At 39.2% G+C, this 15,582-nt stretch overlaps 1 protein-coding gene across 1 annotated transcript in view; it reads left to right on the forward strand.

Annotated features, from left to right (window-relative positions):
• LOC126170009 (zinc finger protein 16) overlaps positions 1–4,051 on the forward strand; it is a 136,175-nt gene extending 132,124 nt beyond the window's left edge. The window contains exon 8 of the mRNA XM_049920691.1: positions 3,395–4,051. Coding sequence (XP_049776648.1) covers positions 3,395–3,510 — 116 coding nt within the window. The 3' untranslated portion in view covers positions 3,511–4,051. The remainder of the gene's footprint in view (positions 1–3,394) is intronic.
• Positions 4,052–15,582: the final 11,531 nt, after the last annotated feature.

Consider the following 15,582-nt stretch of genomic DNA (forward strand, 5'->3'; position numbering starts at 1 on the left):
CGAGAATCATCTAAGGTATCATAATTCAATGTACACCCAGATTAATTGTAAGAATATCCTCACTAAATGATGTGTTGTGTCTTGTCATAACCATTTTAATTATAAAGATATCAAATCAACATCACTTTCTCAAATGGAGTTGTTGTAACTTCTGCTGCTAGTATAATATATCTCAGAGAGACAATTTCAATCGTGTTACACTCTTTCAAATCTGATAAGCAGTTTTGGAGAAATTACAGTTCCAAGAATGAGGTTTTATTACTTTGAAACATCAAAGTTTGATTGATACGTTATGCTGAAGTTCACGTTTTCTTACTATAATACGGAAATACACCAGTCAGATAAGGAAGAAATGGATTGTTGCACCACTGTGATGCTGGAATACAGGTTGCACAAAAAAAGTTCTTTCACAGGTCATGAGAAATTGGAGTAGATATTGTACTCTTTGAGAAAAAATATAGAAGGAACAAGATGAGAATGCATAAGTTGTACATAAAACATATCTTGTTATACTCTCTTAAATCAAATGGGCAATTCTGGAAAAAATTATGTTAAGAACTTGAGATTTATCTATTATGAATATCAAATAGTGTCCAGCAATTGTGACAATCAAGTGAACCTGCAAAATTTTTTTGTTAGAGTGACACTGAAATGTTACGCAAAGGGTGAGGGGCAAGTGTGCAAAAAATGGAATGAATGAAAGACATTATGGCTGCTAATGCTCATAAACCACAGTTAAGCATTAGATAAAGTGCAAATGCCTCTTTGATAAGTCAGTTCAGCATTGTTCACATTTTGCTTGCAAAACTGATTCCATATGTCTCGCATGACTTCACCAGCAGATTATCCAACAGAACAGCAGAACACACATGGATTTTTGTTGCTTGGTTCTGTTACAACATTAGAATAATACATTCCATCCTCAAAGAAATCTCTGTACTGATGTAGCAGTCTTAACAAGTAATAGAAAGGTGAATGTAAGAAATATTGCATTATTGGGCTGCTGAGAATCTGCTCTCGCTAAGACAGATTGAACACATAGGTAATGGAGTCTGAATGCTCGTTGAAGGATTATTTTGATATTGTGTTCCTAATTTCATGGAAGAAACCATATCGAGGCACATGCACACACAATTTCTTACTGAAGTGCTACAGGGTCTTTAAGGAAGCTCCACCTGAAGTGCATAGCTGTATGTAGTACTAGCACAATGGGTTCCCAGCTTATGACTCACTTGTGGATGTGAAAATGTCCTTACCTGTGGCTACAAAAGTGCCCATCCTGCTCCTTCATGGTCACTGGACAGGATGTGAAGTGATTATCATTTGGCTTACATTGTTTGCCTGACTTGACACCAGTGGACTTTTTCTATGGTGTAAACTCGAAGATGAAGTTGATTTACAATTTCTGAGGACCGAATAAGATTTGAAATTGCTTATTTGCATTTCCTAAAGAATCTCTTTGGTAAGTCAAAAAGTCCTTGCACCAGCAATTGGAAACTTAATATTTCAGTGGATAGCTATTATACAACAATCTTATTACTTGAATTTCCTGTATTATAAATTTATTCAATTTGAGATATTCATCTTTTCTTTCTGGCAGAAACAAAAGCAGGCTGTTACCATAATTAACTGGTGAATCATCCTTATAATCCGCATCCTTTTTCTTCCAGTTGTGCCACTCCAACTACGTACAGCCTGGTATGATTAGTATCAGTTTTAAAGTAATCCAGTGTTTTAATTGGATTTTGTAATTAGACTTTCTTAACTTTATCAATTTAGAGAGGCCCATCAGATGGAAGTGGCAGTTTTGACAAATTTCAGCAATTGGTTTGATGTTCAAAACAGATAAATCTTATGTTCAAAATTATGTATTTTCTTCTAAACTATATATTGGATTTCAAAGAATGAAAGAGGATTAAATTTGCCTCTTGTGATCTGATGTACTAACAGCAGAAATGACTTCTTTTATATTCTGTTACATATTTTCAAGAAGTGAAAGAAACAGAATGGGTATTCACATTATTAAGTTGCTGGATATACGTACATCAAACTGAGTAGGGAGTAGAATAATTGGGTGCAGTGGTAGTGAATGGTCCACATAGTCAGTCCAGCTGAAATGGTCTGTTTGTAGGCACTACATTTGATAATACCACTGGGATGTATAATATGGCCTTGCCTAAGAAAAAAGAAGATTAAAAAAACATTGAAATGATATAAGATCCAAGTTTCTCATGATCAGACTGAAATAGAACTCTCCTTTTTTTATGTTTCATTATCTCAGTCTGTTTATAAATACAACCATCTTGAGTGAGATGGTGTGATAGGTAGGACATTAGACTCATCTTTGGAAATAGTGAATTCTTCTCTCCATCCAGCCAACATAAATTTATATTTTATGTGATTTCCCAAACATAGATAGTTCCTTCAAGAAACCAGCATCCACTGTCCTTCAGTAGAGCTGTCCATCTGACCTAGTGCTCTCTAATTGACGTGTCCTATTGAAAAACTGTGCAACCATTTAGACTGCAACTGCTTGAATTACATACTAAAACCACATGGAGATGGCCCTGAGAAATACAACAAGGAATGGAAATTGTGTGGCATCTTACATTTTTTTGTTAATTAGGTTGTATCAGTTATGCTTGGGTGCAGTGAAAATGACTGTTGCTGTGGCAAATATGGAATTTTTCCACTCCACCATTCCTGCATGCTTCCTCAACATCACATTTTCTGTGTAGCTCTCAGTCTGCAGAAATTGGAAGATTGTGGCCAATCAATCTATTTGCTTTCATACCTACTCACAAACCATTGTAATTTAAAAATACTGTGCTGAAGTAGAAGCTGCAGTTGTGTTGTTTAACATGAGCAAAATGTACTGGTGGCAACTGAGTGAGCCACATGAGATGTTGCCACATACACCATGTCAGTCATGGTAACCAGTGTGTAGTCATGTCACTTAGACAGCTGTTACAGTATGAGTATCACTGTGTTAAGAACGTGTTAACTGTCAAGGACCAAATAAAATCTTCTTGTTGGCAACTATAGAAAAAAGGGAAACATGAGGATTATGAGAACTGACATGCCCCTCCCATTGTGGTTGACTTTTGTATGTTTTGACTGTTAATGCGGAGTGCTGGTAGTGTTAGCCAGCTCTGTAACTCAGGAGTAAATTGAAACAGGAAAGCTTGAAGATAAACATGTAAGGCCATAATGTGAAAGAGGTGCAGGCATGGTTAGGTGGTGCATGGTGAATGTGACTTGCTTGACATGAGCTATAGGTACTACATGTGGCAGTACTTCTGTATGGATCTAAATACTGGTTAGTAATATAGATAAACTGCAAATCATATTAGAGCAGAATATGACATGACTATAAGCTAGCATTATTTTTCAGAACGGATTCCTTCATTCAGCAAAGAGGAAAGATTTGGAGGAAACAGGGCTTTACAACAGTTGGCAAGAAAGTCATCCAGGAGCCCAAATCAAGAGAGAGACCGCAGAAAAGAATAAGAAGAAAAACTACTACTATTCAGAAAGCCATAGTTGTAGAAGCTAGTGTTCAAGTCTCTCTCTCTCTCTCTCTCTCTCTCTCTCTCTCTCTCTGTCTGTGTGTGTGTGTGTGTGTGTGTGTGTGTGTGTGTGTGTGTGTGTGTGTGGTGGTTATTGGATAGACTATGAAAGTTGAAGTTGCAAACAATACATTATTGCACTTGTTCGATTGCTCCCAAATATTAAACCAGGTTTTGTAAGATGTTTGTTCTCATTTGTCAACTGAGAGACCTTTATTAAAAAGTCTCGTTGTGGGTCCTTGGGTGCTTCTGTAAGCTGCATGTTAGCATAATTAGTTCTGTTATGCATGTGCTGTGAAACAGTTTACAGAGGAATGCAAAACACAGTTGCTGTGTACCTGTTTGTTTAAGATGCCTTTTGGGAAGTGTGTCATAGTAACATGGTGTCAGCCTCCTTGTCAATAGTTAATAAATTAAACATAAATTTCATTGGTACGGGAAACTATGCAGAATTCTCAGAAGCTGATGTTCCAGAACAATTATGTCAGTTGCAGGTATTGGGCACAAACAGATAGTAGTTTAAATCAATTATTAAATCTTTGAAGTTTGAATACATGACTCTGATGTAATATCAAGTAATTTATGAAGAGTGTACCTTTTATAAATGTTGTACAAACTGACTGGCACAGTATGTGTCTCAGGGACATTTGAGTTTTTGAGAGATGACAGTGCTTGTTACTTTGTTATTACAATAACATAAGAGAAAAAAGAGAGAATGTAGATAACTGTAGGCATATCTTTATTACAAGTGTTTTTGACAGTTTTTGAGAAGGCTGCATTTAAACAGTTTTAATACACTACAATAAATAAAATTTGTTTTCATACTTACACTTTGGTTTCAGGAAAGAGGGATCACCAGAAAATTCAGTATAATCTTTTGTGTGTAACATGCTTGCATGACTAAATGAGAAGATGGGGAAAAGTAGATCCTTACAAGATTTAACAAAAGCATTTAGACTTATGCAAATGGGAAAGTCATTGTGTCAAGGTAAATGGTGGATATTTCAGGGAGCTTAGTTAATATATTAATAGTTTGGTGATTCTGGATTTCCTGAGTTGGGGACTGGTGAGTGCTGTCAGTCTTCCGTAACTATAAGATCTGAGAATACTTCAGTGACCACTGTGTGATGCCATGGTGAAACACTGTGCATCATAAGGAATGGTGATCTTGGCTTAACTTCCCGGATCACGAGGATGGTAAAAAGTCTATGAAAAATCTGTCTCATGGTGTGTTGTTCCCTGATAAGAGAGATGCTTACTTGGCTGTTGAGGCAGAAGAGTCATTAGCAGGCAACCTCTGGGTCACCTGTCACACCTCTGTTGTATAAAGCATACTTGGGTGAGTGGGGCTCTATCTGGGTGAACCTTCTTATACCTAGCCCCTCATGGAAACATCATGGCAAATAAATTACACAAAAACACTCCCAATGTAATGGGCTCTGGAAGTATTTACACCCACTCTTCAGAAAACTGTGGGAGATTAGTCTTCCTGACGATCTGGTTGTATTAAGTAATGGAGCTCAAGAAGACATAAAACAGAATGTGTTTCTGGTGATCAAGGGTAAGGAGAGTGACATGCTAGTACCTTAAAATCTATTAAAAGATTATGAAATGTTCCTTGGTGGTTGGAACTAACAAGTCAAAGCAAGTGGGACTTCTAAGGAAGTCTAAAAAATTGGAAGAATATAAATATGAAATAGTTGTTGAGATGCACAACTCCCTCAACTCAATCAAAGGTGTGATCACATGCTGTGGTATTACGGACATGAATATCTTGAAACTGAAACAAGAATGGGTGTCACGGGGAATATTTGATGTTGTACAAAGAACATGTAGAAATAATAGAGAGATATGGAGGATCTCCACTTGCTTTGTGACTTTCAATTCTCCACCACTTCCTGAGCACATCAGGGCAGGGTTCCTCTAACTTTGGGTCAGACCTTACATATCTAACCCTATGAGATGTTACAAATGTCATCAATTTGGTCACATAACACTGAGCTGCAGAGGTGAAGTGACTTGTAGGAAATGTAGAAAGGCAACCTGTCACCTGGTCAAATGTTATGATGCATATTACATGCAGTGAAAGAGTACCTACCATTGACACTTGTTTCTGCCAAAGTAAACAGAGTAATGTGCAGCACCCAAGATAGCCACAACACAAGATGAGCAATGCTGTGGATGGGTGAAGGGGGAAACAGAAGGCCTCTCAGCATCTTCTTTTTCCTTCAAGCTTGAAAGGAAAAGTAGCTAGGTGCACAGGTTTCAGATCAAAAGCTGTCCCAGGTGCCAGTAGATGTTACATTGACACATCATAGATGCCTCATTGTCAGACCCAGACAGCCACTCCATCCTCCTCACCCTACCAGTGCCTCATCATAATAGCACAAGGAAGGAATAAGTTAAAACCACAATGCTAAAATGGCTTCCATTCTTGAGTGGAATGTGAGTAGATAAACAGCCCATTTGGAGGAACTGAGACTGCTTGTACCAGCCAGACCTTTCTGACAATGTCTCCGAGAGATTCATCTTAAAAATACAGGTGCACTTATGCTTGGAAGCCCTCACCTCTACAGGAAAGATGATGTTACTGGAGTGTTCCCCAAGGACACACTCCACTGGTCGCTCGCCTGTGCCCTTAACCAAACATTACAAGCAGTGGCTGTCATGATGAAGACGTCATGGTGTGCTTTGTCTGCTTACAGCCCCATGGCCCCTTTTTTGGCGAGAACCTCAAACAGCATATTGCTGAACCGACATGCCCCTTTCTCTTCTTAGTGCATACAGCACACTATGGAGAGACATCACCACTTGCTGCCCCATGAGTCAAGTAATTGGCACACACTGAAAGCACTGTCAGGTGGCAAGGATAATAATTCAAGAGGATATTAAGAGGTCTTTGTGAGAGTCCCTGAAATTCAGCAGCAAATTCATACTCACAAGTAAAGTATGGGAAATGATTAGGATGATTTCCAAGTGGAACTCCTGCCTGCCAATAGCAGCTGTACGAGAACAGGGACACCTCTTAATGTTGCCAGAAGGTGTAGTTCAGATGTTGGCTGAATCTTATAAGAAATTTAAAGCCAATTATAGCCAAGATCTGGCTTCCAATCGCTATTGTGTGACACAAGACAGGATTGCCTGGCATTTCCATTCTACTGACAGGGAGGAATATGAGTGGCATTTTTCTCTCTGGGAGTTGGATTTTGCATTGTCAGTGGCTTTAAAGAAAAAGGGGGGGGGGGAGAGGCTAATGGTATACTTCTAAAAATATTAAATCCAGCACAAGGCAATTAGTCACACATTGAGAAAATGTCATCAGCTGTGATTTATGCAGTCCAGAAATTGTATCTCTCTTAGATACAATTCCAGATAGTAACTGACTATAAGTCTTTGTTGATTTTATTAGCCCTTGCAGTATTCTTCCAGAATAAACAGCATAACTCATGAAAATTTGAGTTCCCTTTTTCTGTAAATACTGATTTTCAGATATGTTGCAAATCTAATGTTCACTACACCAAAACCAATCCTCCCTATATTTCCCGTAAGTCCTGACCCCCACCTTTGACCAGCAGGAAGTACTATGTTTCTCCTTAGATTACAACAGTTAATCTTCAGTTGATTCCATCTAAGATGGTTGGTTGGGGAAGGAGACCAGACAGCATGGTCATCGGTCTCATCGGATTAGGGAAGGAAGTCGGCCGTGCCCTTTCAGAGGAACCATCCCGGCATTTGCCTGGAATGATTTGGGGAAATCACGGAAAACCTAAATCAGGATGGCCGGACGAGGGATTGAACCGTCGTCCTCCCGAATGCAAGTCCAGTGTCTAACCACTGCGCCACCTCCATCTAAGAACTTCTGACTGTAGTCACCTCTGAAACTGTGAAATATGTAGTATTATGCAAAATGACTCGTTGGATAAGGAAATAAGGAAAGGTTGACCTAAAGAAATGTTGCCTCAGGCAAACCCTTGTTTCTTTTCCTTTTGTTGCCGTCCACCTGTCAATCAAGGAATTATTCTTCACTAACTTCAACTCTCATCCAATACAAATCCATCTTAAGTTACATCACTGTATTTTATCTCGTTAATAACTTGGCTGTTGGAAATTTGGTTGCATGACAACATTGGCCTGCTGTCACGTCTACTGGCCACCCATTGACTCAGATCTCAAATGATTTCTCTTGCATAACCTGCACATTCAACCAAATGGTGCTGGCAACAGTTTTTCCTCCTCGGCCTACACCTACTCAACCGTGGAAATAGCACATACTTGTACTTCGCGGATTGATTTTTCTTCCCATATGCATGCCATGTAGGCTTCACAACTTTAGACACAATGATCAAGACTGTTTTCAAATTTTTGTCTCCAAAGGTCTGCTCGAAGTTATTTTGATGAACAGTGTGGTCCACAATGCACCACGGAGATTTTTTGTACCATTTGTGAATAGCAAAGGATCACTCACCTTCTCACAGCACTTAATTATCCAGAATCCAACAGTGAAACTGAATGCTAAACTAATATGCAGGAAGTTTTAAGATCAGGTACCACTGTTCCTTGCAAAATGGTTATCAAATTTCTCATTTTTTTTACAAAGCTACTACACCTTTTGGGTACAAGGATCTGATGGAACTGTTACACAAGTGCCAACCCTGCTTACTGCTGACCCTGCTGGCACATTGTGATATAGTTCTGTTGAATTCTCCCCTCCATTCGTCAGTCAAATGTTGACTGCTGGCACTTGTCAACTTGTTATTGATTACTTCAAATGGGATGCAGGCACAACTGTTTTGGGGAACACCATTCACTGCACATTGTTGAACATGGGGCTCCACAGCAGATGACACTTGTGTTACCCTGTTAAACCAACGACACTTTAATTATTGTTGCAGCGAGCACAGTATCATCAAGATTGGATTGTGGATCAAGGGGAGTGAGCCATCTGCTTGGATGAATCACACTTCTTGTTACATTAGGTCAACGATTCTGTCCGTTCAATCTTGGTCGTCATATAGATCTCTCTTCAAGGAGGTGGGCATTTTAACTGCACCATCATAATACATATATCCATTAAAGAAATTAATCATAATAATCTGTGACAGAATGAGAAGAATAGCAATATTCATACCTACAACATTAGAGGGCAGAATGACCTTTATATTACCCATTATTAAAGCTCCCAGTGGCTCAGAAAGGAATTCAATATACAGCAACAAATATTTTTGATCATTTGTGCAATTAAGATGGGTGATCAAAGCTCTTTAAACCCTTCTTCCAGTTAGTAAGCAGTGTACTACCAAAGGCTCAAGTTCTTGATGACGACTATCACCCTATAATTTTTCCAAGTAAAACATCTGTTTTGCAGAATGCTCCCCTGCAGAATGCTCCCAGCATGACATTTGAACACACAAGTCATGAATGCCTGGTAGCTCAATGTTGCTGAAAAGAAAGGTTCTTCATGCCAGTGACTGGAAACTTGAAAGTACCCCATGGGGTCCGAGGCTCCTTTAAGGCTCTCAGCTTTTCCTCATCATTTGTTGGAGGATGACTGAGATATCTCCCAATATTTTAGTCCATTGAATTAGCTGGAGACAAATACACCCTGGCTGCAAATGAAAGAAAAGAATTAAAATCAAACCTACAATAACATACACTATGTGAGGAAAAGTATCCGGACACCTGACTGAAAGTGACTTAAAAGTTTTAGGTGCCCTCCATTGGTAATGCTGGAATTCAGTATGGTGTTGGTCCGCCCTTAACCATGATGACAGCTTCCACTCTCGCAGGCATACATTCAATCAGGAGCTGGAAGGCTTCTTGGGGAATGGAAGCCCATTCTTCACGGAATGCTGCACTGAGGAGAGGTATCGATGTCAGTCAGTGAGGCCTGTCACGAAATCGGCATTCCAAAACTTCCCAAAGGTGTTCCATAGGATTCAGCTCAGGGCTCTGTGCAGGCCAGTCCATTACAGGGATGTTATTGTCGTGTAACCACTCTGCCACAGGCCATACATTATGAACAGGTGCTCAATTGTGTTGAAAGAAGCAGTCACCATCCCCTAATTGCTCTTCAACAGTGTGAAGCAAGAAGGTGCTTAAAACATCAATGTAGGCCTGTGCTGTGAGAGTGCCATGCAAAACAATAAGGACCATACCATAACACCACAATCTCCGAATTTTACTGTTGGCACTACGCGTGCTGGCAGATGATGTTCACTGGGCATTTGCCAAAGCCACACCCTGCCATTGGATCACCATATTGTGTACAGTGATTTGTCACTCCACATAATGGTTGTCCACTTTTAAGTCGTCCAATGTTTACGCTCCTTATAGCAAGCGAGGCATTGTTTGGCATTTACCCGCGTGATGTGTGGCTTATGAGCAGCCACTCGACCATGAAATCCAAGTTTTCTCACCTCCTTCCTAAGTGTCATAGTACTTGCAGTGAATCCTGATGCTGTTTGGAATTCCTGTGTTATGGTCTGGATAGGTGTCTGCCTATTACACATTACAACCAGCTTCAACTGTCGGCGGTCTCTGTCAGTCAACAAACGAGGTCAGTCTTTTACGCTTTTGTGCCGTATTTGTCCCTTCACATTTTCACATCAGAAACAGTGGATCTAAGATTAGATTAGATTTACTTTCATTCCAACTGATCCGTATGTTTAGGAGTGTGGAAATAACATGTACAGACATATGACACAAGTGACACCCCACCACCTGACCATGTTCAAAGTCCATGAGTTCCGCAGAGCGCCCCATTCTGCTCTCTCATGATGTCTAAGAACTACTGAGATCAATGATATGGAGTACCTGACAGTAGAAGGCAGCACAATCGACCTAATATGGAAAACATGTTTTTGGGGATGTCTGGATACTTTTGATCATATAGTGTACCTCCATTTTCGCTGATGCGCAGCTAGGTATAGGGACGGTTGATAAATCACAGACTGCTACTTTATCTCACATATTTTTCTATCACAGGTATGTCTATGATGCACGTCCTGAAATACCTGTGGCTCTTTCACAGGACAGTGCATACCTGTTGTTGGGTGGCCTTCATTAAAAAAATGTCTGTGAACTGTGACTGTCATACAGGTCTTCCACAACATCTAGCATTAGTGCAATTTCTGTTTTATTGAGAAGATTGCCCAAAATAACATTCACACAACTGATAATACAAATACCTGTATATCTCTTCTTAAAGAAATTATGTTTGTGGACTACAGTAATTGTGTAATATAACATCTTTATAAAATTCGTATTCATTTTTCTACACAGGAGTCTAAGTAATTTATTTAAATCAAACAATGGAAAAAACAGGATGGAATAATAACAATATTATGAAAAGAATAGTTACTACTCACCTTATAGTGCAGATGCTGAGTCGCAGATAGGCACAACAAAAAGAATGTCAAACGAAGGTTTTGGCCAAACAGGCATTCATCAGAATAGACAACACACACACACACACACACACACACACACACACACACACACACACACTAGCACAAATGCAATACACACACATAGGATCACAGTCTTTGGCTGCCAAGTGTGGCGTTGCCAGCCAGAGACGGTGGTCGTGTGTGTGTGTGTGTGTGTGTGTGTGTGTGTGTGTTTTGTCTGTTCTGATGAAGGGGTGTTTGGCCGAAAGCTTTGTCTGAGAGTTTTTTTGTTCTGCCTGTCTGCAACTCAATGTATGGTGAGGAGCAACTATCATTTTCATGAAATTGTAATTTGTTTAAATGAGATTTATGAATAGTTAATAATGCCCTGTTCAACACAGAGAAAGTCTGCTTTTTTTTCTAATGTACAAGGATTTCAACAAGATTATGTGGAAGGTCAATGTTAAAATTTTGGTGACATTAGCATTAAAAATTTTTAGTATCTGACCATTATGCAGTGTGAATTTAATCGAAATCAAACTTTTGTTTGAATTTTCTCATTATGAGAGTACTGAAGAGCTAACTGTTCTAGTTGTTAAAAACCATTCAAAGCCAAGATCGCGCAAAATATTTTTTTTTTTATTCAAGACAACCAGTTTCAACAGTCTTAGGTGTCATGTTCAGGTCTTTAACATTTTTTTCTAACAAAACATGTGCTGAGTTTTATCCACTTGACACCTTGTGCATAAGATTCAGTGTAAAATGAACGTGTTTTGTTACAAAAAAATCTTTAAGACCTGAACGTGACAGCTAACTGTTGAAACCAGTTGTCTTGAATAAAAAAATATTTTGTGCAATCTTGGCTTTTGAATGGTTTTTAAGTATCAGACTTTTGTATTGTTTACATGAAACATATTTTAATTTTTGCAACCTCGTGTTACGAAAGCTGTAAATTCCTAAACCTTAAAACACTTATTTCAGGGAGAATGTGGTTTGAGGACTGAAGGGAAATCCATAATATTTCTTTATGTGTTGCTTAAGATTAAACTGCTTTAAATAAGTTGGCATTGTCTAGAAGAAATATGGCCGACAGAGAGAGTATCCATCTTTTGAGGCCAGAGCCCTATAATACTGCCGGGTCGATATAATTCGTACGTTTTCATGATTAGTGCTACCACAGCTGTGGTGCTGCAGTAGCCATTACACAGTGAACTATTTGTTATTCGACCTTGTGCTGTGGCCTTAATTCAATTAAATTTCGGATTTCGTATTCATTGAAATCATGATGTGTGAATATGAATGTCATTGTAGCGCATTGTTTCAGAACCACTTTATTTCTGTGCATTATTTCTATCACAGCAAGAGATAAGAATCTATCGCCTGCTATAAATATTGTCAACACAGAGAGAGAGCTTCCACACACCACATCATAACATTCAGCAGCTCATGGCTTCAAAAATGCTTATCCCAGACATCACTGCACATTGCTTAATTCATGTCTCAAGAAGAGACACGCCTGCAGTATAAGCTCACTTGTCACATGACACCCAAAACTTTCACTATTAATAAAAATTGTTGGCTGCCCAAAGTGAAGTGAGTGCTCAGACTGGCTTGCACTTGTCGCATGCTTAGTAACAGTGGGGGGAAGATGTATCCTGCTTCAGTGCACAGCTGTCATTTGTTGCATAGTATGTCCACAGTTTGTGGCTGTGTCAACCAGCCATGGTGTGTGACTGCTGTTTTGTGGCTCAATGTTTCAGAAAGCGTGTATTCGGCTAATGTTGGCATTTTTTGTGTAAGCTTAGGTGGAAGAGGTTCCAGATGCCCTAAATCTGTCTGCCTCCTCTTCACACATATATCCATGCTGGAAGTACTTCCAAAGGCTTTTATGCATGAAGGAAACTTTTAATTTATTTCAGCTCAGGTTGATACTTTTGACGGCCAAACAGTGAGTGGGCTTCAACATTCTCAACCTTCGGTGATTCTTGATCAGCAGTGATTTCTCCATGAATACTTAGAGGCACAATGACAGCAGACAATATATCTTTTCAACAGGATTAGGTTTCGAGCATCTCATGATTAAACTGCAAACTCTGTTGAAGCCAGGTTCCACTGTCTTGGTGTGGGTTAGCCTATACCACACAGGGGATACATTTCCTAGAGCAACATACCACAGAGCCCAATGCTGTGGTTCTAAGGACTTGTGATTTGGCACCCCACTTTGTACCTTTTAGTTTCCTCAGAGTGTTATTTCTGGTATTGATTTGTCCTTGATGTTGGAGCAGTGTGTTCTAAAAGTAAGGGAGTGATCCAGTGTAACCCCTAGGTATTTAGGAATGGAAGAATGTTCCAAGAGGGTTCCATTCCAGGAGACATGTAATTTCCTTGAAATCTTCTGTTCCTGAGGTGGGAAGCAAAAAGATGGTATTTTGATGGGTTTGGCTGTCAGCGGTTAGCCTTTTAATATGTGCCAAGTTCCTTCAACGCTCTATCAAGGGTGAGTTCGACCTCTTCGAAGGTTGCACTCTGGCAAGCTAGTTCAAGGTTGTCTACATAGATAAAACTTCTTGTGTTGTTATGGAGAGTTGCTCATTAGTGTAACTATTGAACAATAATGGGAACATGCTTCCTTGGGGGCAATCCTTTTTTTGTATTTTCCATTTATTTTGTTGACGATAAAAATCAGCAAAAAACCTGCAATTTTGTAGCAAGGTTGACATCAGTCTGGTAAGCTCGGAGTTCTTCATGAGTACAAATTCTGTAACTGTATATGATGGTTCACTGTGTCTTAAGCAGCAGTGGGGACAATGAAAGCTACTCCTGTGATTTGTCAGTTTTGAATCCATCCTCTATGTGCTGTATGAGGTTGGGAACTTGCACGACAGCACTTTTGACTGGTCAAAAGCTTCACTTTTGTGGAATGAAGTGTTGCTCAGTAGCCTGGATGAGAGTGTTGAATAATATCTTTTTGGTGCTGATGACTTCATACTGGAAGAATATGAAAGACATAGAGGATCCAGTATTAGAGTCAGAGTTTAACAGAGCTGTAGAAGATTAGTGATCAAATAAGGAAGAAGGGGTAGATAACAGACCTTCAGAATTTGTAAAATCATTATGGAAAATGGCAACCAAATGTCATTCAAATTGGTGTGTAGAATCTATATGAGTTAAGACATGCCATCAGACTTTCAGAAAAATATCATTCGTACATTCCCAAAGACAGGACAGTTAAGTGAAAGAACCATCTTACAGTCAGTTTAACAGCTCATGCATCGAAGCTGCTGACCAGAATAATATACAGAAGAATGGAAAAGAAACTTGAGGACCTCGAACAATGGAAACTCCAGGTAGGAATATCAACAATGTAGGAAAAGACAGATTGCTACTTACCTTAAATAAGGCATATTAAGTTCCAGACAGGCACAGTTAAAAGACACTTACAGGAAGCTTCAGCCTCTATTGGTAAAAGATAGACACTCATTATTCATACAAACAAGTAAGCACACATCATGCACACATGACCGCCAATTCCAGCATTCCAGTCAAGATGCTGGAGTTGGTGGTTGTCTGCATGAGGTATGCTTGCTTGCATGTATGAATCGCGTGTGTGTGTGTCTTTTGCTGATGAAGGCTGTGACCGTAATCTTATGTAAGTGTCTTTTAATTATGTCTGTCTGCAACTTAACACATCTTCTTTATGGTAAGTAGCAATCTGTCTTTTTACATTCTTGTTAAAATTGAGGATCTGTTAGATGACAGCCTATTTGGAGTAAGGAAAGATAAAGACACCAGAGAGGCAATTTTCACGTTGCACTTTTTAGTATCATGTCGAGAGAATTTGATATTTCATTGTATTCTCTGTCGTATGACACATGCAAAAGTGGTGAAAGTGTCAATGGGATGGAAATGTTTTTTATTTTTGTTAAAAGCTGGTAATGGCCAAATGTTTACTTCACATATGTTTTGAAGTGTAAAGCATAATTGTTTCTTTTTACATCTGATCTGGACAGACTAAAAAAGGTATACATTGTTTTATATGTTAAAAAATAAGATGGTAATATTAACACTCAAAGATATAGTGGCTGCGAGTGGCAGCAGCGGTGCTAAAAAGAGACTGTTGTACATTGTATCTCTGGCTTTGTTAACTGACTTGGATGTATGAGGCATGTTTTTTGAGTAAGTGCCATTTTGAAATTAAAAAAAGACGTGCTAAGATATCTCAATAATTTTATTTTTACATGAAGGCCTGTACCTTAATCTACGCACTAATGCCATTACAGTCTGATTCTTCCTTGTTTACTTTGTGTACTGAGTGTTTAAGATGCCTCCAATAATCTTGAGTCCCGCCAACTGTCAAGTAAGGGCTGTTATAAGATTTCTTAGTGCTTAAGGCCTAAAAGCGATCGATATTCATTGTGAGATCTGTGCAGTTTACGGAGAAAACATTATGAGTGATGGAATGGTAAGAAAGTGGGTGAAAGCATTTAAAAATGGCCGCACAAATGTGCATGATGAACAACGGAGTGGGCGTCCTTTGGTTGTTAATGAAAATTTGGTGCAGGAAGTGGATGATAAGGTGAGAGAAAACAGACGCTTTACAATTTCCTCCTTGCGGGATGACTTTC

This window comes from Schistocerca cancellata, chromosome 1 (assembly GCF_023864275.1).
Source record: "Schistocerca cancellata isolate TAMUIC-IGC-003103 chromosome 1, iqSchCanc2.1, whole genome shotgun sequence".
NCBI lineage: Eukaryota > Metazoa > Arthropoda > Insecta > Orthoptera > Acrididae > Schistocerca > Schistocerca cancellata.